At 38.6% G+C, this 23,819-nt stretch overlaps 1 protein-coding gene across 2 annotated transcripts in view; it reads right to left on the bottom strand.

The window, feature by feature from the left end:
- Positions 1–2,149: 2,149 nt before the first annotated feature.
- The window catches only part of lox.L (lysyl oxidase L homeolog), a 28,243-nt gene continuing 6,573 nt past the window's right edge, over positions 2,150–23,819 (bottom strand). The window contains 6 exon segments of one of the 2 annotated variants that reach the window (NM_001095698.2): positions 2,150–3,134; positions 5,344–5,459; positions 5,547–5,642; positions 5,837–5,993; positions 11,075–11,212; positions 16,550–16,658. In NM_001095698.2, the coding sequence (NP_001089167.1) occupies positions 3,128–3,134; positions 5,344–5,459; positions 5,547–5,642; positions 5,837–5,993; positions 11,075–11,212; positions 16,550–16,658 (623 nt within the window). In that variant the 3' untranslated portion in view covers positions 2,150–3,127. 2 annotated transcript variants of the gene reach the window in all.

The following is a 23,819-nucleotide window of genomic DNA, read 5'->3' as shown; positions in this document are numbered from 1 at the left end:
CTTTGTGCCATCACCCAACTCACCAACAACCCCTGTGTGGGATACTGCTTATTTGACCTCCTCCATATGCAAAGAGCAGCACAGTAGGGTGTGTGGAGGTGCATGGATGGGTGGCAGGCATAAGGGAAGATGACCAGGCAACATCAGGGCAGGATGCTATAAATATACAATTTACAATAACAATGTTCAGGTTTATTATTAGAAATGAATTTTATTGAAAATAATTTGTCCAAAGGAGGCTGGTTCAGAATGAATTGACAGCATTCAGCTAGGAAAGTGAAGTCATTCAAGACCAATCAAGATCAAAATAATAAACTGGAAAAAAGAAATCACATTTGCCACAGACTTCTATTGAATGTTAGGTCTATTGGGTCTGAGATACCAAATTCAACTAAAATTAAATGGCTGGGAATCCTTCAAGCAACCTATAGGATTGCAGATTAGTTCCCTTAGTTCCTTGACATTTAACCTTACAATTCTATTCAATAATGATTTACATGGGAAGTTCACAATGGATTGGATCACAGTGAGATGGTTCTGTTAGTGAATTCAATTAAAAGAGATTGCCTTGTTCAAGTCTCTGGACATGGCCATAGTTGATCAGGCAATACTCTAGAGATGAATTAACCGTTATGTCAGAGCTCAGCATGCTATAAAATCAGGTGTGATATGATTCTTCTACAATAGAAAGAAGATATTGACTTGTGCACCTGTATAGTTTCTTGGTGGGAGTCTGGTCCTGTACCTCCAACAAGGCTGTAAATGTTACTGTAGAAAAATTAGACTTTGTACAAGCAGAAATTTAGATGCAAAAGTCATTTATTTGCAAGTTCAATGGCATGCAGGATTTCTTGCATTCAATTAAAGGAAAAAGACACCTGTTTAGAAATCATTAAAAAGTTTTTTTCTGCCCTAAAATAGTATAGCACTGATCACATATGTAGGAGGGTCCTACTGGCCTGCACCCGTTATCACAGCACCCATAAAGACAAGGTAATGCTCTGCTGTACTCTTTACTTTGTCCATCACATTACATTCCCTGCAGTGTTAGAAAGGGGAAAATAGAAACAATAAATAAAAATAATAATTGTACATAAGCAAACGTCCAAGTGCTGCAGTGATTCATTGAAGACAAAGATGGGGAGAGAAGACATACAATGTCACAGCGTGAGGATTTCAAAAAAAAAAAAAATAGCTGGAAAAGACGTGTGATTGGCAGAAATTAGACACGAAACACTTGAAATACTTTATTCAAGTAATTTTCACGAGTTTGCAAATCTAGTAAAGGTAAGTAAAACAGAAAGGTGCATAAATAGACAGGCTTTTTCCTGAATAGCAAAGTCATGAAATGGAAGCAAAATACAATTCTAGCGCAAATACACAAAAAAAAAAAAGCTTTTTCTTTAACAGCATAGGCTTGTATGGAAATTTTTCAAGTTACAGTTCAGCACCTTTTTGACGCTGTTCCATGCGGCAAGTATAATAAAACGCACACAACAGCTTTATTGTATTGTTGCAACATTGCCGCTTTCTGCAGCCAAAAAGTGCATTGTTTCATTTACAACACAGAGGCAAATGTACCTGTAAAACTGGATAAAACTTGGCATTTGTGAGGCTCATTAAAATGGTCCTGAAAGAACCACAGCTTGAAGTATCCATAGTCATTTTGCTCTTTCAGCCAATTACTTTCTGTATTGTGGGAATGTTCCGTCTTTAGATTTAGAGGAAAATCATTTTCTGAACCAAAGAGGTTTTCCGCAACAGAGATGACTAGAGGCCTGGTTAATCTTGTTAAGAAACTGCTTGTATGGGTAGTGAACTATATTTTCAGTTAACCGATTGCCTTTTTATTTTTGCTTTGGAGCATTGTCACACACAGATGTTCAAGTATGAATTCAAGCATAATCGCTAAATGTTAATATATATTCTTTGATCCAGTCCTTTAGAATCAAATGGTGGCTTCACTTGACCCGATCAAGGTTGTTTAGAGTGGCAAAGCACCATGCTCTATATAAATTTATACATGTATACAGGTATGGGATCTGTTATCCGGAAACTTGTTATCTAGAAAGCTCTGAATTATGGAATGGCTGTCTCCCATAGACTTCATTTTAATCAAATAATTCACATTTATTAAAAAATAATTTCCTTTTTCTCTGTAATAATAAAACCGTACCTTGTAGTTGATCCCAACTAAGATATAATTAATTCTTATTGGAAGCAAAACCAGCCTATTGGGTTTATTTAAAGTTTACATGATTTTCTAGTAGACTTAAGGTATGAAGATCCAAATTACAAAAAGATCCAGGAGACCCCAGGTCCTGAGCATTCTGGATAACATGTCCCATACCTGTATATGCTTCAGGCAGAGCAGATTTACTGCAACTGAATTATGAATGTCTTTTTGATATGGTGACAACCCAAAAGCCCGATAGAACATTTGAGGTATCCTTGCACAGTCATTAATGGCTCAGTGTATGACTGATACACAATTGGGGGGATACTACGAGATGTAGTCCAGCTTAAAAGGCACTAGTGGAAGTGGATCCAAAAATTGTGATGGTCCACGAATATGTAATCAGAAGAGCATGGCATGTATTGCATTGTAATGTCACCTTTTTTGTTAAAAAGAGGAGCATTTTGTATGATAACTATTCAGGTTGGTATTCCTTGGCATAGTCCTATGAATTTACTTGGATTCAAACATTCTGATTAGGTCCTCCAACCACTATTCACACTACACTTTTATCCACTGGTGTGTTCTCTCCATAGTGGCATCATCTATGTTCAACGTCACAATGGATCATGTCAGATTGCTTTATGTACTTATAGACTCTATAGAGGATATACAATATAATATTCATTCTTTTAAGGAATTGAAAAATAAATGTAACTATTATTGGCTGGTATATAAACAGACTTCTTAAAGCTCGCTTCTACATGTACATGAAGTGTCTGTACGTGGAGACAAGAGAAATGTACAACAATTTCTGATCATCCCAATGCTCCTAACTTTCTGAAACGTGATTCAAATCCAGTTGCATTTTCATGGAAGTCCATATGCTTTCACCTAAAAGTGTTTACATCCCAATCATCTTTCACTTGAGTATAAACCCTTGCCTTGCATTTAATAACTGCAAAAAAGGAAAAAAATATAGATTAGAGTCAACGTTTTCAGAAAAGAAAAGCCCAATTTGCAAAAATACATACCATAGGAAAACTGATATAGTCTTTTTCTCTACACGCTATAAAAGTGCTTTTTCTGAGTATGGAAAGTATTTGGCAAATTACAGCTTTAACTGATCAAAATGTATTTGCTTCCTGTAAATGGAAGGAAAATTCAGAAGAGAATTGCTTCTTGGCAGAAAGCAGTGAACATGGATTTCACAGACACGCTGGCTTGGTGGCGGCTGCTTTTAAAGGGAATTTACAATAATCTTGCAAGATGTTTTACATACTAGATAGGCAGTCCTGATCTTCTTTATTAGGAACTCTAGTACTTTTAGCTTGGAGCCCCTTTAAAATATAAAAATTGCTTTTAAAAATGAGAATATTATCTTAAAGGGATTCTTTCATGATTTTATGGTGTCGTTTTTATTTCAAATTTTCCACTGTTTCCACTGCAAATAATTCACTCTACCATATAAAATTTAATACCAATTTTTAATCCAATAGGTGTATTTTTTTAGTTGTAATATTGGTGTGTAGGCGCCATCTCAGGTCATTTTGCCTGGTCATGTGCTTTCAGAAAGAGCCAGCACTTTAAGATGGAACTGCTTTCTGACAGGCTGTTGTTTCTCCTACTCAATGTAACTGAATGTGTCGTAGTGGAACCTAGGATTTTACTATTGAGTGTTGTTCTTAGATGTACCAGGGAGCTGTTGCCTTGTATTAGGGAGCTGCTATCTGGTTACCTTCCCATTGTTCTTTTGTTTGGCTGCTGGGGGGGGAGGTGATATCACTCCAACTTGCAAGAGTGACTGAAGTTTATAAAAGCACAAGTCACATGACTGGGGGTTCCTGGGAAACTGACAAATTGTCTAGCCCCATGTCAGATTTCAAAATTAAATATAACAAAAACGGTTTGCTCTTTTGAAAACTGAATTTCATTGGAGAAGTCTGCTAGAGCAGCACTATTAACTAAACTACTTTCCCATGACAGTATCCTGTTAAAAAATAAGTGCTTCAGAAAAAAAAGCAGTGTTTTATAATTAGTTATAACAAATGAATCAGAATATTAAACTGAATCAGTCTCATCAGGAAGCATCATTTACAAGTAAGTGAATTAGAAAAATATTTCACTGTTGAGTTCATATAAATAATTCTTGGCATATGCAATTATGTTATACCACCCCTGCATGTTCTACCCAAACCTTCCCTTCCTAATTATTTCAATTAGTGTTATAATCTACACCATTAAGCTATATTCCCTATCAGTATACTTATATTTTACCCCTCAAAGCAGCCAAGACCTGGATTTCAGGCCTAAGGGGCCGATTTACCAGGATCTGTTTTTTTTACATCAAAAAGCTGAATAAGTCGTGGGAAAAAAGTGCAACTTTTTCAAGATTTATTATGTGACAAAACTGCGACAACTACGAATACGAAAATACCCCAGCTGAAACCTGTCAAACATGTTGAAGTCAGTGGTAGTTGTCCCTTTTACAAATGGAATATCTTTTTTTGATTTGTGGTTTTAGAGGTTTTTGGGTTTTTGACACCGGCGAAAAAAGTCAGTTATTGTGCAATGACTCAAAAAGGTTTCACGACTTTTCTGCACAGCCTATTTTTTATTCTGAACTGTTCCTTTAATGGAGAATGAAAGTCATCTTGCACTTGTGGGTACCAAATGTTAGGCACCCCCAAGTGATTGTATTGACTTACCTGAAAACCCCAGGCCGGTGCTCCTATCAGCAAAAAACTGCACCGGCCCTGGGTTATACCAGTGAGCACCACGGAGCGTCTTCTTTCTTCAAATTTCCCAGGGCAGACGCATGCGCAGTAGAATGAAATAGCTGACTTTTTAGTTAAAGTTTGGCTTTTCATTCTACTGTGCATGGGCAGCCGCGCGAAGAAAGAGGAAGACGCAAGAAGATTGCTCTGTGGTGCTCACTGGAATAACCCCAGGCCGGAGCAGTTTTCTGCTGATAGGAACACCGGCCCGGGGTTTCAGGTAAGTCAATACAATCACTTGGGGTGCCTAACAGAAGACCTCCTTCTCCTTTAAGCAAACTGCATGCAGTCGGTTTTCGGGGAGGAAAGGAAATACAGGTATTTAGTTGAAGATGGGCTGTAATACTGTGATACACTTTCCCAAATAGTCTATGAAAATGTTATACTCACGGAGAAATTGTGCAGCCGGAAGTGTACACGTAATGTCCAGTGTATCGTAAATCACAACGCACAACATTGTTGGAGTAATCAGATTCTGGTACCTGGTAGCTGGGATTCACACTGACCTGTTAAACCAAATATATTTGAATAAACCCTGACGCTGTGCATGATGATGTGCTTGATCTGAGCAAATGTATTAGAAAGAAACCTACCTTTAAGATGTAGTTGCCAGGTTTTACATCTGTGATATCGATCCACTGGCAATCAATATCTGCATTATATGTATCATAACAACCAGGACTCAATCCCTGAAAGAACAAAACAAGTATTTTGACTTGGAAGACATCCCTTCTGGATTCCAACTATGTACCATCACTAAGTGAGAACCCATAACTCTAATGGAGGTTTAGCGAGTGAGATATGTCGTTAAATGAGAAGTACGGATTCCTGGGCCAACTATTCTAATTAGGCGCTTATAATGAAGTAGCTGGTAAAGACATACCTGTGTATGAGCTGTGCATGCAAACCGTCTGTAATAGCCATAATCACAGGAGGTATCTTCTAGGCAGAAGCTGGCTTTGTGGCCCTCAGCAACTCTTCTGTGACTGCTGGCATCCAGCAAATCATAATGGCTGAACTCGTCCATGCTATGATAATGTCTGTTGGGTAGTGCAATAAAGCAGACTCTCAGTTATAGGGGAAAGTTCTATAGTTATGGGGAATAAAGTGTTAGTAATTTTTTATTGGCAGCTTTATACAACTGCAAGATCTAGATCATTTCTATCATGTAAAATTAATTTGGAATGTTCCTCGTGGAACCTGTACTCATTTCACTTGAAAACAGCCTGCCCCCTACAGAAAAACGATGTCTGCCTAATAAATGCCATTAGATTAAAACAATATGTTGTCTGCCTCTGCCCATTCAGGGTATGCGGTATCCTATGTACATTTCTGCTCCTACTAAAAAAAATGTATTAACAACATGTGGAATTTTTGCCCTGCGAGCCATGCTGCTTGGGTTTTAGCCATGAATGAAATGCCTTTGCTTTGTGTCAACATCTACTTTCCATTCAAGCTTGGTCACACTCTTCTTCCTTCTGTCCCTTCTACTCAGTGGAAAAGAACTGTCAGACAAATGTTATAGTCATTCTGACACCATATAAATATGCTGATTTCACAAGGAGCTGTGAGACATCCCAATAATCCGATTATATTGTGTGTGCTCACCCTGTCTGGATACTCTATCTGCCATCTTTTTCAGCCTTACCTACTTCGGCATGCTGGGAAGCAGTTGGCAATTACAAGCTATCACACCACAACTGAATGCAGAGAAGTAACACGAACAAGAAAAACCCATGGTCATTGTTCTCATTGCTTTTCCTTATTCATTTTGCACATAGAAAAGATAAAAGTGTAAACGATGATCAAACAATCAGATCAGCCCACAGTGTAGTTGGTTGTACCAAACAGATTTGCTTCTTTGTGGTAGTTCACCTTTAAATGAGAACTAAAGCTCGTAAATAAAGACGTACAGCAACAATGTTGTACATTATATTATGTGCTTCTATACCAGCCCAAGGCTATTACAGCCCTTTAGCATTAAAATATGATGCCCCAGTAGCTCCCCATCTTCTTTTCTGTTGATGCTCTGTGCTGCTGTCACTTACTGAGCTTAGGGACCCAATCACAGGACACTGACTATATATCATATTAATTTCACAATATGAGGCTGATGCTGATTAGTAAATAATTATTGGTTCATGGCATTTTAGAAACCAGCACAATAACTCTTCAAAGAGGTGACATCTGAAATTCACAGATTCTGTGTAGTTACTGTGATAGGATTATCCAATGTGTCATGCAACTCCTAGATACAGGTGTTACTTGTGAGAGTTGCATGAATGGATTAGTATACAGGAAACCCACTCATACGGATCAATATCTGTTGTTTGGCTCCCACCATCCGTTGGAACACAAACTGGGTGTCATTAGAACTCTGCACCACAGGGTGGAATGTGTGGCAACTGATACAGAGTCCAAAGACAAAGAGCAAAAACATCTCAGAGGCGCTTTGAAAGCATGTGGCTACCCAGACTGGGCAAGACTCAGCTGTCTTTCTACACCTAAAAGACAAGGGACACTCATTTAAAGATAACAATGTCCAAATCTTGGATAAAGAAGGCCGCTGGTTTTGATTCATGTCAAGGTGGAGAAACCATCCCTGAACAAAGGCGGGGGCCTTCGACACCACTTGTCTGCTACATACAATGCTGTTCTAACATCTGTACCCCGGCAGATTCAGAACACTTCACACATCCATTCATGCAACTCTCACAAGTAACACCTCTTTCTAGGAGTTGCATGACACATTGGATAACCCTATCACAGTAACTACACCTCTGTGAATTTCTTCACCTCTTTGAAGAGTTACAATGTGCCATTGAATTAGTGGAAGAGTTTATATGCCGAGAACTTCCCACACCAGTCAGTTGAACTGAAGAAGCTGCTCGAATGAGTAGTGAAATGTCTTCAATGATTACTCAGCAAGTCCAGTTGTTTTATAATTACTTATATTAGATAAACTATGACCTGGATGAATGAAAATCTTCATAGTCATACAGTTATATGGTTGTTAGGGTCTTATTTACCCTAGCAACCAGGCAGTGGTGTGAATAACAGACTGGACGATGAATAGGAGATGGCCTTAAATAAAGATACGTCATAAAAAGTAACAATAATATTAAAATTGTAGCCTCACAGAGCAATAGTTTTTTTGGCTGGCGAGGGTCAGTGACCCCCATTTGAAAGCTGGAAACAAACAGAAGGCAAATAAATAATTTCAAAAACTAAATTATGGATACCAGTTGCAAATCTGCTAGGAATAGGACATTCTATAACATACTAAACGTTAACTCAAAGGTGAATCCCCCCTTTAATGTGTACGGCCATCTTAGGAAAATATGAATTATTCTTTTAAATGTAAAATAATGGACCCCCAATCTGAACACAAACCTTTGTTATGTGACTTATTGTAAGTGTAGGTGTGTATTACTCCTAATATTTGTTGCGTGCCAGAGAAAGTGATGAAGATCTAGCAGAAAACTGTTGCAACAGGAATCAGAAAGTGTTTTTGTAGTTTTCATATTTTTACATCAGATTTTATAATCCGTATATCAAGAAAGTGAGAAATAAATGCAGAAGCCAAGAGAAATGAGTTTAATTGAAAGGCACATACATAACATTCCCCCTCGGAATCCTCACACACTGCACGTAGCTCAAGGGAGAGAACTGAGCTGTGTACTGAGCAGATTTTCTCATTACTGAATAAAACCAGATGTTCTGATGACTAGCATTTATATCATTTCCTCTACTAAACTGTTATAAGAAGAGCAGTATGAAATACAGCATTTTTGGTCAGGGTTGAGTGACAAAGGTTTGACAAAACCTCCCCTAAAGGCACAACTAAATTGCATGGAAATTCTTTTCACTTCAACTGGAGATTCCAAGCAAGTTCGGTTCTGTTTTCTGCAGACACATTTGCCTTTCATTCTCCTCTGTCAGTTATTTAGACTAAAGCAGACATTCTTCATTATCACTTCATACAAAACTGATCAGTTTAACGTTATTGTTCCTTCTTCTAACTCCCCTGGAGATTTATAATACATGAGTTATGTCAGTAACGTGCTACACTTCTCATGCAAATGCATAAAGGTACCGCTGAGCTGACACATGTTTATACTGTATAGGCAATAATGTACATCCTACTGGAAAACCTGATGATAATAAAACTATATACATCATGGGACACAAGTTGATTTGTATTCATACAGGTATGGAACCCGTTATCCAGAATGTTTGGACCTGGGTATTCTGGATAATGGATCTTTCTTTAATTTTGGATCTTAAAGGGATTCTGTCATCGGAAAACATGTTTTTTTCAAAAATGCATCAGTAAGTCCTCCAGCAGAAAAGAGCAAACAGATTTTTTTATATTCAATTTTAAAATCTGACATGGGGCTAGACATTTTGTCAATTTCCCAGCTGCCCCTGGTCATATGACTTGTTCCTGCACTTTAGGAGCTTTCTGGCAGGCTGCTGTTTTTCCTTCTCAATGTAACTGAATGTGTCTCAGTGGGACATGGGTTTTTACTATTGAGTGTTGTTCTTAGATCTACCAGGCAGCTGTTATCTTGTGTTAGGGAGCTGTTATCTGGTTACCTTCCCATTGTTATTTTGTTTGGCTGCTGGGGGGGGGGGAGGGAGGGGGGTGATATCACTCCAACTTGCAGTACAGCAGTAAAGAGTGATTGAAGTTTATCAGAGCACAAGTCACATGACTTGGGGCAGCTGGGAAATTGACAATATGTCTAGCCCCATGTCAGATTTCAAAATTGAATATAAAAAAATCTGTTTGCTCTTTTGAGAAAAGGATTTCAGTGCAGAATTCTGCTGGAGCAGCACTATTAACTGATTCATTTTGAAAAAAACATTTTTCCCATGACAGTATCCCTTTAATACCTTAAAGCTACTAGAAAATCATGTAAACATTTAATAATAACAGCTGTATTGCTTCCAAAAAGGATTAATTATATGTTAATTTGGATCAAGTACAAGCTACTGTTTTATTATTACAGAGAAAAAGGAAATCATTTTTAAAAAGTTGGATTATTTGGCTAAAATGGAGTCTATGGGAGACGGCCTTTCGGGTAATTTGGCGCTTTCTGGATAACGGTTTCCAGATAATGGAGCCCATACCTGGGTGCTTCATTTATTGCTCAGGTGTGGGATCCATTATCTGGATTGGTATGGAGCTTGGATTTTCTGAATAAGGGATCTTCCTGCAATGTGAAACATGTTTAAACTCTTTGGGTACATGCCAGCTTTGGTAAAATAAAGTTAAGACGATATTTTTTTTCTGACAAAGAAATGTTCTACAAAAAAAAAGGCATAACTGGAAGTGTTGCCTATAATAAATAGATCTCATACCAGTATTATACAATTTTATTCTGTCTGTGGAAGTGGAATCACTGCTGATAATTGATAATATCAATATAAGGATATATTTTACATCATATTCACGGCCCTGTTAGCATAATATAATGCACAAATAACACGAATAACCGTATTACAATGTGCTTGGATACTGCGTTATGTTATCGTGCTTGTGCTTTTTTATACTCAAAAACTTGTTGAATACAAAAAAAACATGAACCTATAACCTATTTAAACACCAATTTGTGGTTTTAGTCAAAAACTAAAATACACCTGTTATAAGATATATGCATAGAATTGGGTTCCATGACCTGTGGTCTTATTTATAATTATTGTACATAAATAATAGAGAGCCAACCAGTGGCTCATGATCAACATGTTGCTCTCCAACCCCTTCGATGTTGCTCCCAGTGTCCTCAAAGCAGGAGCTTATTTTTGAATTCCAGGCTTGGAGGCAAGTTTTGGTTGCATTACCATGTGTACTGCCAAACAGAGTCTCCTATAGGCTGCCAGTCCATATAGGGGCTGCCATTAACCAATCACAGTCCATATTTGGCACCCTCAGGAACTTGCTTATGTTGCTCTCCATTTGAATGTGGCTCACGGGTATAAAAGGTTGGGAATCCCTGGCCTACCTTATATAGAGCTAATGCAAATCTTTTGGATTAGCAACGGGCAATACCAAAGTCAATAAGTACCTACAGTTTCATTGATCAGAATGAAATGTAGAGAGAATAATTTGACTTACTGGTGACAGCTGTGCCATTCCCAAGTGTATCGTGGTCTGCTTGGCAAGAAGTCAGCCGTACCTTGGTTTTTGACTCTTTGTGGGAACCTGAGAAGCACTCGTTGATCATAGTCTCTGACATCTGAGCTGTATGCTGAGCTGTTGGAAAAATGTAGACACACAAAAATGTTTGTTTTCAAATAAATAAAACTATATAATTATCATGAAAAGAAATATGCCTCATTACTCTGGTAGTCCCAGCACTACTTTATTTCCCAGTCGTGCAAATTCTGTACCACAAAGCTGCCCCTCTCTTTTGGGTGGAGCCCTGCGTGCGCTGGGAAAGGGTGTCAATCAAATACTAATAGATCGAAGTGGTGCCAGAAATACTTAATTATTACATCAGTTTATGAGGCACCAGCAAATAAAATCTGTTAGATGACAAATAGATACCAGAACAGAAGTAAAGGAGGAGAGATCTCTTGAAATCAAAGGAAAAATGTGTCCTCTGGGTCAGTTACAGCAGTAGAACATCAGGACTAGGTTTCTCTCTGTTCTCCAAGACTGCTCCACCCCCTCAACTACTCAAAACCTGCTGAGTTTTGGGACCCAGAAACACACACACACAGGAACTAGGCATTTACAAGTCAGCACTCTCAAACACCATGCCAGTCTGTGTGTCTCGATTCATCCATTTACATAGTTAAATCGGGTTGAAAAAAGACCAAATTCCATCAAGTTTAACCCCTCCAAATGAAACCCAGAATCCATACAATCATGTCCCCCTTGCAAGTGTCTTTTTTCCAGAAAAAAACAACCCCAACCTTGACAGTCTACCCTCATTATTAAATCTTTCATCCCGCTAACCCAGTGATCCCCAACCAGTGGCTTGTGAGCAACATGTTGCTCACCAACTCCTGGAATGTTGCTCCCAGTGGTCTCAAAACAGGTGCTTATTTTTGAATTCCTACATAAAAACCAGATTTATAGCCAAACAGAGCCTCCTGTAGGCTGCCAATCCACATAGGGGATACCACATAGCAAATCACAGCCCTTATTTGGCACCTCCAGGAAGTTTGTTCATGCATGTGTTGCTCCCCAACTCTTTCTACATTTAAATGTGGCTCACAAATAAAAAAGGTTGGGGACCCCTGCTCTAACCAGTTTAGTTGTACGTCTCTACACTCTCTCCAGCTCATTTATATCCCTCTTAAAAACTGGAGTCCAAAACTGCACTGCATACTCTAAGTGAGGCCTTACCAGGGACCTATAAAGAGGCATAATTATGTTTTCATCCTATAAGTTAATTCCTTTTTTGCATATTTTTTTGCTGCATATTATGGGGCCGATTCACTAACTTAAAAAAATTTCGAAGTGTTTTTTGGGCTACTTCGACCATCGAATGGGCTACTACGACCTTCGACTACGACTTCGAATCGAACTATTCGAACTAAAAATCATTCGACCATTCGATAGTCGAAGTACTGTCTCTTTAAGAAAAAACTTCGACCCCCTAGTTCGCCATCTAAAACCTATCGAACTCAATGTTAGCCTATGGGGAAGGTCCCCATAGGCTTTCCTAAGTTTTTTTGATCGAAGGATATTCCTTCGATCGTTGGATTAAAATCCTTTGAATCGTTCGATTCGAAGGATTTTATCGTTCGATCGAAGGAATAATCCTTCGATCGTACTATTTGCGCTAAAATCCTTCGACTTCGATATTCGAAGTCGAAGGATTTTAGCGCAAATAGTGCGATCGATTTTATCGAAGGATTATTCCCAGTCAAATATCGAGGGTTAATTAACCCTCGATATTCGAACCTTTGTGAATCGGCCCCTATGTGTCAACTCTTATATATATATATATACCAACTGCCTGTCCAGGAGACCAGTGCCCAGTGTCTGCAGAAAAAAAGCAAGGATGGAATGTCCCATTTCCACTAGAGTCCAGCCAGCACACTGCTCAGGGGGTACAGATTACAGGAAGAATGCCTCCACTAAATAATGACATTATTAAGGCACTGGAAACTCCCTGTTTGAAGACAAGTAGAACTAGTGAGAAATAGATTCTAACTAAATGAAACAAAAACACTAATCAATTAGATAATCACTAAGCTCCCAAGCTTTGCATTTTTACATTTCTAGGAAATAGAGTATGTGCTAATACATATTTAGTAATGTGTCGATGATTTACAGTAAGAACTAGGAGTGTATATCAGTTCATGCACATTCTTTCTAAAAACAGAATTGCCAAGAGAAATATTGTTATGCAAGGACTTTTCAGACATACTGGAGTCAAGAATTTAAGAAACAATGGAATTTGCCCAAGCCCACTGGTTGCTATGCATAGTACAGAGAATGTGTGCTTTCATGCTGAGACTCAAATAATCTGAATCTATGGGCACAGTATATGGAATTTGGGCGGGAATGTAGCTGTCCTCCAGTTGGAACTGGTTCTACCCTACTCTGAATCTGCCCATGCAATGAAACTTACATTTATGATGGACAATGTGAACATGAAAAATGATTTAAACCTAGTTCTAATAAATGACCAAAACACAGTGATATGCACTGGGACCTGCACCCAAACAACTTTAGCCATTTATCATACTGACTGCTTTCTTGCAAAATTATTTAAGAGAAGAAATGATATGGGATTTTGTGGTGGACACAGGTTCTAACCCATGTATCGTAAAAGCCACAACGTTTGCCTGGGTGCAGTTACCACATCAAACAATACGATTTGTGCTTTTAAGTAGTTGAGCAGTGAATGCTACATGCTAATTGGTTGTTATAGGTGATTAGACATATACTAACTAGCACTTGGCACTTCTTCTGACATAACCACCTATCAGACTAACTAAACACTAAGAACTAAACTATATCCTCTGCAGCTGAATAATAAGTAGGGCCACCATTTCATAGAGATGTTTAATAGATGATGTCTCCTCCCAGTGCAATAGGCTCAAAATCTACAATCAACTAAAGGAAAACAGCTAAATTGATTGGACCCCCATGCTATACAATCAGCCAAAAATACAATAACATCTCTGAAATCAGTTCCACCAGGGTAAGGGCACACGCTAAGATTCGGGGAGATTGTCGCCCCGCGACAAATCGCCTCTTCTTCAGGTGACTAATCGCCCCTAAAAGCCTTCCCGCCGGCTAGAATCTAAATCGCTGGGTGGATGGCACTTGGAGCTCTTCGTTTTACGAAGTCATCTGAAGTTTCCTCGTGAGGCAACTTCAAGCGACATCGAAAAACAAAGTGCTCCGAGTGCCATCCCGCAGGCGATTTAGATTCTAGCCAGCGGGGAGGCAGTTTGGGGTGATTAGTCGCCCGAAGAAGAAGCGATTTGACGCTGGGCAACTAATCTCCCCCAGTAGCTTTGTGCGCCCCTGCCCTTAACACTTAAAAGCCGCCAGTGCCACCAAACTACCATTAGGAAGCTTTCTACCTGAATGCCATGAAAAACTAATGTAGAAGGCTATGGGCACATAGGGGTGATATAATAAGGATGCTCTGTGAATAACTGCAGAATATTCTACTTGGGGTGCAATTCAGATGTATGGAATATACATGAAGATGAAACATTACCATTGTCCAATTATCCAGAACTGAACCCCTCATATCCGGTCACTTATTAAATCATGTCACTTTCACCTAAGGAACATATCCAAAATATAATCATTTATCACCCAAGATGCCGCCAAAATTTTTATTAGTTCTCTCATCATATCACGTCTGGACTACTGTATCTCTCTATTAATTGGCCTTCCCCGCCTCTCCAGTTGATAATTAACACTGCCGCAAGGTTTATACAGCTCAGCAACTGCTCCTCCTCTGCCATGCCACTCTGCCAATCCCTGCTATCTTTCAAAATAAAATTCAAATCAATGACCCTGACATTCAAAGCACTTCATAACTCTGCCCCACCCTACATCTCTAAACTCATCTCTAGATACTGATCCAAGTGCTTATTACGCTCCTCTACTGACCTGCTACTCAACTCTTCTCTCATTACCTCCTCATAAGCTCGCATTCAAGACTTTGCAAGGGCTGCATCCCTCCCCTGGAATTCTCTCCCATGGTCTGTCCAACTTTCTCCCAACCTTTCTGATTTCAAAAGATCTCTTAAACACACTTATTTAGAGAAGCCTACCCTCACTCTGTTTAGCTACCAAATGACATCTCTCATCTGCTTATTTTTGACCTTGCCCACTCCCACACCTTGTGTCTCATTCCCTTCCTCTTTAGATTGTAAACACTTTTGCACAGGGCCTTCCTCACCTTTTGAACCAGTACTGGTCATTAAGTATGTAACTCTGTATGTTCTATGTATGTAATTCATGTGATTTCTATGTATAAACACATTTATATTATAGTGCTATATGTTGGCACTCTCAAAAATACATAATAATAATGAGAAACAGAAACAATGCCACTGTTCTATTAAGTGCACACAACACCCCCTTCTATACTTTCCTCCATCTTTCCTCCTCCCTTTTCCATTTTTTTTCTATTTTGTAAACATAACTTCAAAAATAATATGCTTTAAGAACGGACAAATGAGGACATCACAGCATGAGGTTAGGTCAGTTAGGTCAGCCTGATGTGTATTTGCTTTTTCTGCACTCTGCAAGTATCTAGTGTCCATGGGATATTTTCATGAATAGTGTCTACCATGACTGCACACTATATATTATATTATATTATGGATTCACTAATCCTTTAACACAAACATGGATACAATACTTTGCCAACTAAAATTAAAAAAAAAAAATGTTTAATCAAATGTATTTACTTATTGTAGCTTGATTGTAATATGGATTCAAAATATTAACTAGTACGGGTGCTTAGGAATCTGTGTAGCATGTCTGCTATACCATAGTAAATCATAGCCCCTAATGTACTTTCCCTTGCCTTACGCTGGTTTCTGGCGTGTTATTATATTTTACCTATCAGTGATCCCAATCCAGTTGCTCATGAGCAACATGTTGCTCACCAGCCTCTTGAATGTTGCTCTCAGTGGCCTCAAGACAGGTGTTTATTTTTGAATTATAGGCTTGGAAGCAAGTTTTAGTTGCATAAAAACCAGATGTACTGCCAAACAGAGTCTGCCAGTCCATATCAGGGCTACTAAATGGCCAATTTCATACCTTATTTTGCACCACCCATTTTTAATCCTTGCATTGCTCCCCAACTCTTTTTACATCTGAATGAGGCTCATGGCTAAAAAAGTTGGGAGACACCCCACTCCAGATTATGTTTAAATACAAAAATTCTCATCGTCAAAGGATAACAACTATAATTTCCTTGTTACCTGCTTCACAGTTTTCAACGTTTTTTGTACAATGTGTGCAAAGGTAACTAGAGTGTGGCTGCTGTTTCCTGGATCTTCGTATGTTGTGTCTTAATCTAAGTTGAATAGGAATGAGCTTTTCAAATACAATTCATTATTATTTTAGTACAATGCTTGTCGCAGGAAGACTCACCTTGCCAAGCAGTTTTCTTCAGCAGCACACCGCAGGTTATACATGGACATTTTCTGAACATAAATCGACGCCTGAATGTAGTAAGGATCTGGAACCAAGTCTGGAAGACCTTTAATTAATAAAGAAAAACATGGTAAAGATATATTATACCAATTATACTACTTACACCTTTTATGTATTAGCAGAACAAACTAGTCCTCAAATGAAAATGAATAAGTAGCGTCAAGCTTGACCACTTCAAAATCTGATCAACCAAAATCATCAACTATTACAAGGATGTAATTGGCAAGGCTTTAAGTCACTGGGCCTGTAAGTCTCAAGCAGGGCTCATACACACTCAGAGATGCCAGTATATGAAGAGATAAGGCGGTTCAGGCTCCATTCAATCACATGGCATCATTCCATTGTACCATATGGTATAAGCACTTTATTGAAACAAACACAAAGACCTGTGTGTATATACATCTGTGTTTATGTGAAAGAGAGAGATTCCACTGGGAGTATATTGTGTAGGTGTCCAACGATAAAGTAGCTAGTGTTATGAAATAGCTGGTTAAGCAATACAATAAGCAGCACAATGAAATGATAAGAAACATGTGTGCAGCTAAGATGTGCAGAGTGAGTAGAAGAAAATGTTCTCTGTTGCTTTTTATTGTTTGATAATAAAGAGAAACCACGTTTGCATTTTAGAAAAGCAATGACACATCAGTACTGGAACTTGGGAAAAATAAAGAAACTTGGCAACCATGTTTATTCAGCAAGTGTTATAGTTGCATTGCCTTCAAGCTAGTAACTGAGCTGGCAAAGCAAATTAGCGTAGTGGGGATGGTGGCCACCATGTCTGGCCAAGTCACATCCAGTCAGTGTCAGACTGGGATGCCAGGGGCCCACCAGAAAACCTTAGACCGTGGGCCCACTTTCCAAACTATTATTCCTCCTCTCCTCACTCAACCTCTTTATTCTCTTATTATATCTACTTACTTTATTCTTCCATTACTACTCATTTTTTTCTCATAAAGAAATAGGGAATGACTTTGAAATTGGTCAAATGTTTAAAAGCAAAAGGGCCCACCGGGAGTTGTCCTGGTATCCCGGTGAGCCAGTCCGACAATGCATCCAGTGTGAAGTCTTCCAGATGTTGATTTCCAAGAAAGCAACCACACTGAAAGCCAATGGGTCCTGGTTTCTAGTGCACATACTCATGATCGGCGCACAACACTGAGGAGCTTGGACACTAGCCATGCTGTCCACCCGTTGTGCTACTACTTTCTCAGTTCAGGCATGGCCAGATATGGTGGCCACCAACCCCAGTGTGCTATTATGCTTTCTCAGTTCTGGTGATAGCTATAGGGCTATTTAACTATGACATTTGAAGTCTAACCATGGTAACGATTTTGTGTATGGTCCCTTGTATTTTATATGCCCCCAAGGCTTTTTCTGCAGAATAAACAACCCTAATTTAGCAAACCTTTCCTCCTGAGACCTTTCATACCCTTTATCAACAAATATATGTTGTGGGAATACATTATGTAAATCTAGAATGTGTTATGACCTTGCAATCTAAAGTATATGTATTTTGAGAGCAGAGCTTTAAAAACTTGATTTTGCACTGCTGTGGGTTTATGATCTCTTCAAGTCAGGTCCATCTATATTACTTGTGAATTTTGCAATGCTATGTTTATTTGTAAGACCATTTTTAGTGGATAGAGGGGCTTTCAAACCCATTTGTGATTCATGCATGTAAAACAATGTTTCTTTCTCTATATTATGAACAGTAGTTTCAGGTGTGATAGGTGTTTTCCATCCATATCAATGGCAGGTGTCATGATTGGTAACAGACATTGCTCCTCCCGTGGAAATACACAGTTGGAGCAAACTCCTTCCATGCAGTGTCGGACTGGGATGCCAGGGGCCCACCAGAAAACCTTAGACCGTGGGCCCACTTTCCAAACTATTATTCCTCCTCTCCTCACTCAACATCTTTATTCTCCTAGTCTTTTATATCTACTTACTGTATTCTTCCATTATTACACATTTTTCCCCATAAAGGAATATGAAATGACCATGAAATAGGACAAATGTTTAGAAGCAAGAGGGCACACTGACACCTGGGCCCACCGGGAGTTTTCCTGGTATCCCGGTGGGCCATAAACTCAATAATTTCTCCAAGGCATGCTAGTAAGTAAAAAAATATACTTTATTTACATCAATAGTTAAAAAACATGAAAAATATCCCCTCTAACGCCTGACGCGTTTCATACTTACCCAGCACTTAGTCATAGGCAGAATCCAACTAGTCTCTTTTGCTCTGTTCCTTAAGTACTAGCACATGTAGTCCCTCCCCTTAGTAAAACCAATCACAAACATATGTTACAATTGCCATATATCATCCAATGGACTACTGGCTTTGTTCAGATACAATGATCTATGTGTTAGATAATCCATGTTACAGGGCATATACAGAAATATAATTAAAAAATAGTCATATGTATATAGTTAAATATACATACATATGACTATTTTTTAATTATATTTCTGTATACATACATATGACTATTTTTTAATTATATTTCTGTATATGCCCTGTAACATGGATTATCTAACACATAGATCATTGTATCTGAACAAAGCCAGTAGTCCATTGGATGATATATGGCAATTGTAACATATGTTTGTGATTGGTTTTACTAAGGGGAGGGACTACATGTGCTAGTACTTAAGGAACAGAGCAAAAGAGACTAGTTGGATTCTGCCTATGACTGGGTAAGCATGAAACACGTCAGGCATTAGAGGGGATATTTTTCATGTTTTTTAACTATTGATGTAAATAAAGTATATTTTTTTACTTACTAGCATGCCTTGGAGAAATGATTGAGTTTATGGTTTTACCTCTGTTTGGTCACTAGAGGTCTCCGGCATGCATACCAGTAATGTTTACTGATCCTGCTCCCAATTTGATTCTAATAATCCCGGTGGGCCAGTCCGACACTGCTTCCATGAGGACTTTACCTTGTTACAGAATTACACAGAAATCAGGCACAGATCTGAAAGCTGATGTTGACCTGAAAAAATATAGAAGTATAGTTTTCCTAGGTAAACTAAACGTGTCTCCCCTGAAATGCTCAAAGTGAGTAAAATGAATGAGCACATAGATGTCTAAATATCTGCTGGTAGTTGATACACAGGCTTGTAGAAAACAGTCTGCAGGTAAAGGTTTATGGGTCATGGCTTACATCAATGCAATCTACAATGTGTACCCACCATTTTATTTGCTGCTTTAAAGGGGACCCGTCACCAAAAAAAATGATTCACAATCCTATTTTATCACATTAGTCAAGCAAAATTAACTTTACTTACACTGTATAAATTATTTGAATCTTGTTTCCTTCAGTCTGGGAATTCAAAATGATAGCAAACAGGCAGCAGCCATTTTGTGGACACTGTTTTTAAGGAAAGCCTTGCATCATCTCAGAATCTTGTTTGTGCACCAGAATGGGGGACCTGATGTCCATCCTCATGCCCTGGCTACACAATTAAATGTTGAAGAGAAGGGGGAATGCGGGGAGAGCAGAGATTTCTAGAAAGTGCTGAATGGAAAGTGAAAGTAATTGTCTGCCCCGCCTCTATGCCCAGGTCATAGAGAGGGGCAGACAATATTTGATTGACAGCTGAGATTTTTAAATGAGTTTACAACAGCTATAAATGCTTTAATAAAAAATAGAAATTGGACTTCATGTTTAATTTGAAAAGGACTTTTATTATACAGATTTTTGTGTCTGGGTGACAGGTCCACTTTAAGTAGTAGGAATCCAGCCTCCGTATCATTGGCCTAAGCAAAAAACAACCTCTTGGCAGTACAACAGAATACAAAGAAAGAATTATACAAAGAAATTATACTTTATCTCTGGGAATAAATTGTACCATATGGGTGTTTAAATTCATTCCAAACACAAGATATGACTTAATAATTATTTCTACTTGAAAAATATTTTCTTTGATGTGAAGGGGGAGGGATGTGGAAACGTGTGGCACAATTTTAATATGTGCCCGGTTTTACACAATTAGCCTAGAATATTATTGGAGCCTGTATCCTTAGAATTAAATTCAGAAATATTCTGTCCCTTTTTAGATTGTACACAAGTTTATTCTTCTCAAAGTAGATGATCATTGAAAATGTACTGCTTTAGTAGTCAACTGGAACTGTTAGGACAATTTCAAAAGCTGCTAATTTCACCATCATCTATTTACTTGTGCTCGTGAACTGACTGTGAGCCTTGCTGAGAGGCCAGACTCTGGGGGCCATTGGTGGTTGTCCAGGATCAGTCAGTTTCAAGATGTTTCTCTAAGGTAGAAGGCGTATGTACGTTATCTGTAGATAAGGGGCAGATTTACTAAAGGGCGAAGTGGCGACAATTCGCCAGAAAGCTTATCCGCAGGGACATAGACTCTACAGGCGTAGAGGACAATTTGCTAGCGAACCAGACCGTAACTAGCATTCGTGCGCACCCTATTGCCAAGTGACTTTTCGCTCTGGCGAACGGTCGTTACTCCGCAACTTCACTAAGGTGCTGATTTTACTGAACGATGCCTCTTTCACCATAGTTTCCTTCGCCACCTCAGAACAGGCGAACTGAGAAAACAAAGCTACATCTTCCTCAAACTTATGTCAGTGACATCATATCCTGTATGCCGAAAATTCATAAAAGTTGTAAAAAACGCTGGCAACTTTTCTTTTTAATTTTAAAATTTTTTAAATGAACTTTTGAAGGTTTTTGTTTTCCTTTGGTATACTATGTTTCAAATATTATATATTATCTTTATTGAAGAGGGCATAGCTCTCACTTATACTAGGTCAGAGGGTGAACACTTTCTGCCAACCCAACTAAGTCTTAGCTGAAAAAATTAATGTCCCTCACTCATGTTAATGGCTTCAATTGTAACCACAGTGAGTAGCTGTAAGAGCTAAAAGAATTAAAATGTCATATTGCCATATAAGCTGCTAAGGTGCATGATTTGGTCTAATTTTAGAATGTCCATGGAAAAGGTAAACATATTTGCCATACAGGGCCAGACCCAATAAGAACTTTATTTTATTGGGAGGTGTATTCATTTAACCAGTAATGGTTGTGCATATGAATGATGTAAGATATTTCCTGTTCTATAAAATGTCATCAATGTATTGGTGCGTGGAAACACTGTATGCTGTTGGCTTATCTGGAGCCATGGATGCTAAGGCATTTGATTTTGGCAAAGGTACGTTTACTGTTTTTTTGTTTCAAGGGCCATAGATTTTTCTAAAATTAAGTCCCATCAGGGCTACAATTTGAAAGGCTTTACCAACTAATTGTAAATGGAAAACAATTCATAGGTCTAGATTTAGTGCTTTGCGATTTGCCCTGGCCCATCAGCTTTTCATCTCTTCGAGGAAACAAATGTACTTCATGTTACACTGGATCACTTTGTCTTAACTTCAAAAACATCTCCTTTGGATGAGCATTGACAACAGATCTGAGTGCTTACTACTCATGTTTGTTAATCTAATTCCCAACGCTTTATTCTAAACTCAAGAATAGAGATTTTTGGAGGGCCAAGCAGAGATCCGGTACTGTAGTGCTGTAGAGCAATTCAGATAGATGGCTGCCTTTAGCCACCAAGGACTATTTATTCCCAAGGATTCTAGTTTACAAAATTTGCAAGACTTTGCCAATGGGACAATAAATGACTTGGCTTAGCATTGTAAAATACAGGCTATGTTCCAAAAATGGCAAGGCAGTTGATCTAAATGTTTGCTTGTGGTTTTACATTATATTTTAGATAAAAGTTGAAGAAAGACTTTATTCACCCCAGACATTCCGCAAAGATATTTTTCAGTCTACTTAGCAGCTCATTAACACCCTCCATATTGAATACCTCAGTCAACTTCTAAACTCCTTCAAACTAATGGACAGACTGTAACAATAAACACGACAATGAAGCAAGGCCTCTTCTTTATATAAGACCGATGATAGCCAATTCTAAAATAAATTATATCTATAAAATCAAAATTTCCTGACTGGATATCTAACCAAATTCCCTACTGATAATCTGATAAAATCCAGTACATAGGCCCATAAAAAAAATTTGCAGAAACTAAAAGTTTCAGGCTCTGCTATCCATTGGTCAAAAGGTTCTGAGAGGTCTTTTGTTATGTTTCAGAAAGGCAGTCATGTTCAATTCATCCAACAAGTCACAACTAATATATTTCTGTACTAAAAACTTTTTACCCCAGTACCTATTTTATTTGACTATTTGAGAAATTTGAAATGGCAGTAGTCAAGGTGAATAAAAGATATAAGCTAACAAAGACATAAAACTAAAAAGATAAATATCCCAAAAAGCACCATTTCATTTCCTTGAGAATCAAAGGCAGCAGTAAAGAAATGAGCACTGAATAAGGGATACCAATGCTTAGACCCTACATTATCCACCAATTATTTGTCAAGTAATGCAGAAGATGTATTTAAATAATGGCTGAGGGGCTGTAGGAAGGACTGCTGTGCACTAACTACAATATAAAAACTATTCTGTATTAATGATATTAGAACACAAAGGGGAGATGTATACATTTGTCGCCATTATACTTCATGTGCACCTAAATAACTGCTTGACCAACATTAAGGACCAGATTCAATTTGCTGAGAATAATGTTCTCCGCGTGCGCAGTTGTCGCAAACCGCCCCAACTGCATATGCGCCGATTCGCCGGACTCCCACTCAGCTTACCGAAGATCCGGAAGATGGCTGTGTGGAACTCTGATGCCTGGATCTGCACCAAGGGGTAAGTAAAAAGTTAGGGGCATTTCCCTGGGGGCAGGAGGGGGGTCTACGTGGGGTGGGGGTAGGAGTTTTTTGGCTAAATGGTTGAATTCTCATTTAAAGCCTCTACAATTTGCCTTAGAGGGGGAAAAAATCCTTCCTAACTCCAAGATGTATGTAATAAAAGGCACAAAATTTGCCCAGGAGCAGTAGCCCATAGCAACCAATCAGGCAGTAGCATGTACTGGTCAGCTATTTAAAAGCAAACATCATATTGGTTGCTATGGGTTACTGCTCCTGGGAAAACAGTGCATTTTATTACATAACCCCCTTTTCTTTCTCATTTGTAGATAGCACTGTCCTGGGCACCCCATCCAGCCCCTTTTCATATCCAACTGGTACATGCACAAAAGCCTATCTGCATTCATAGGATCTGCTCCATTGCCGATCTGACAGCAGCTCTCTGTTAGCAGGCT

Source organism: Xenopus laevis, chromosome 1L (genome assembly GCF_017654675.1).
Source record: "Xenopus laevis strain J_2021 chromosome 1L, Xenopus_laevis_v10.1, whole genome shotgun sequence".
Lineage (NCBI taxonomy): Eukaryota > Metazoa > Chordata > Amphibia > Anura > Pipidae > Xenopus > Xenopus laevis.
This window is presented reverse-complemented; position numbering and strand designations above follow the sequence as displayed.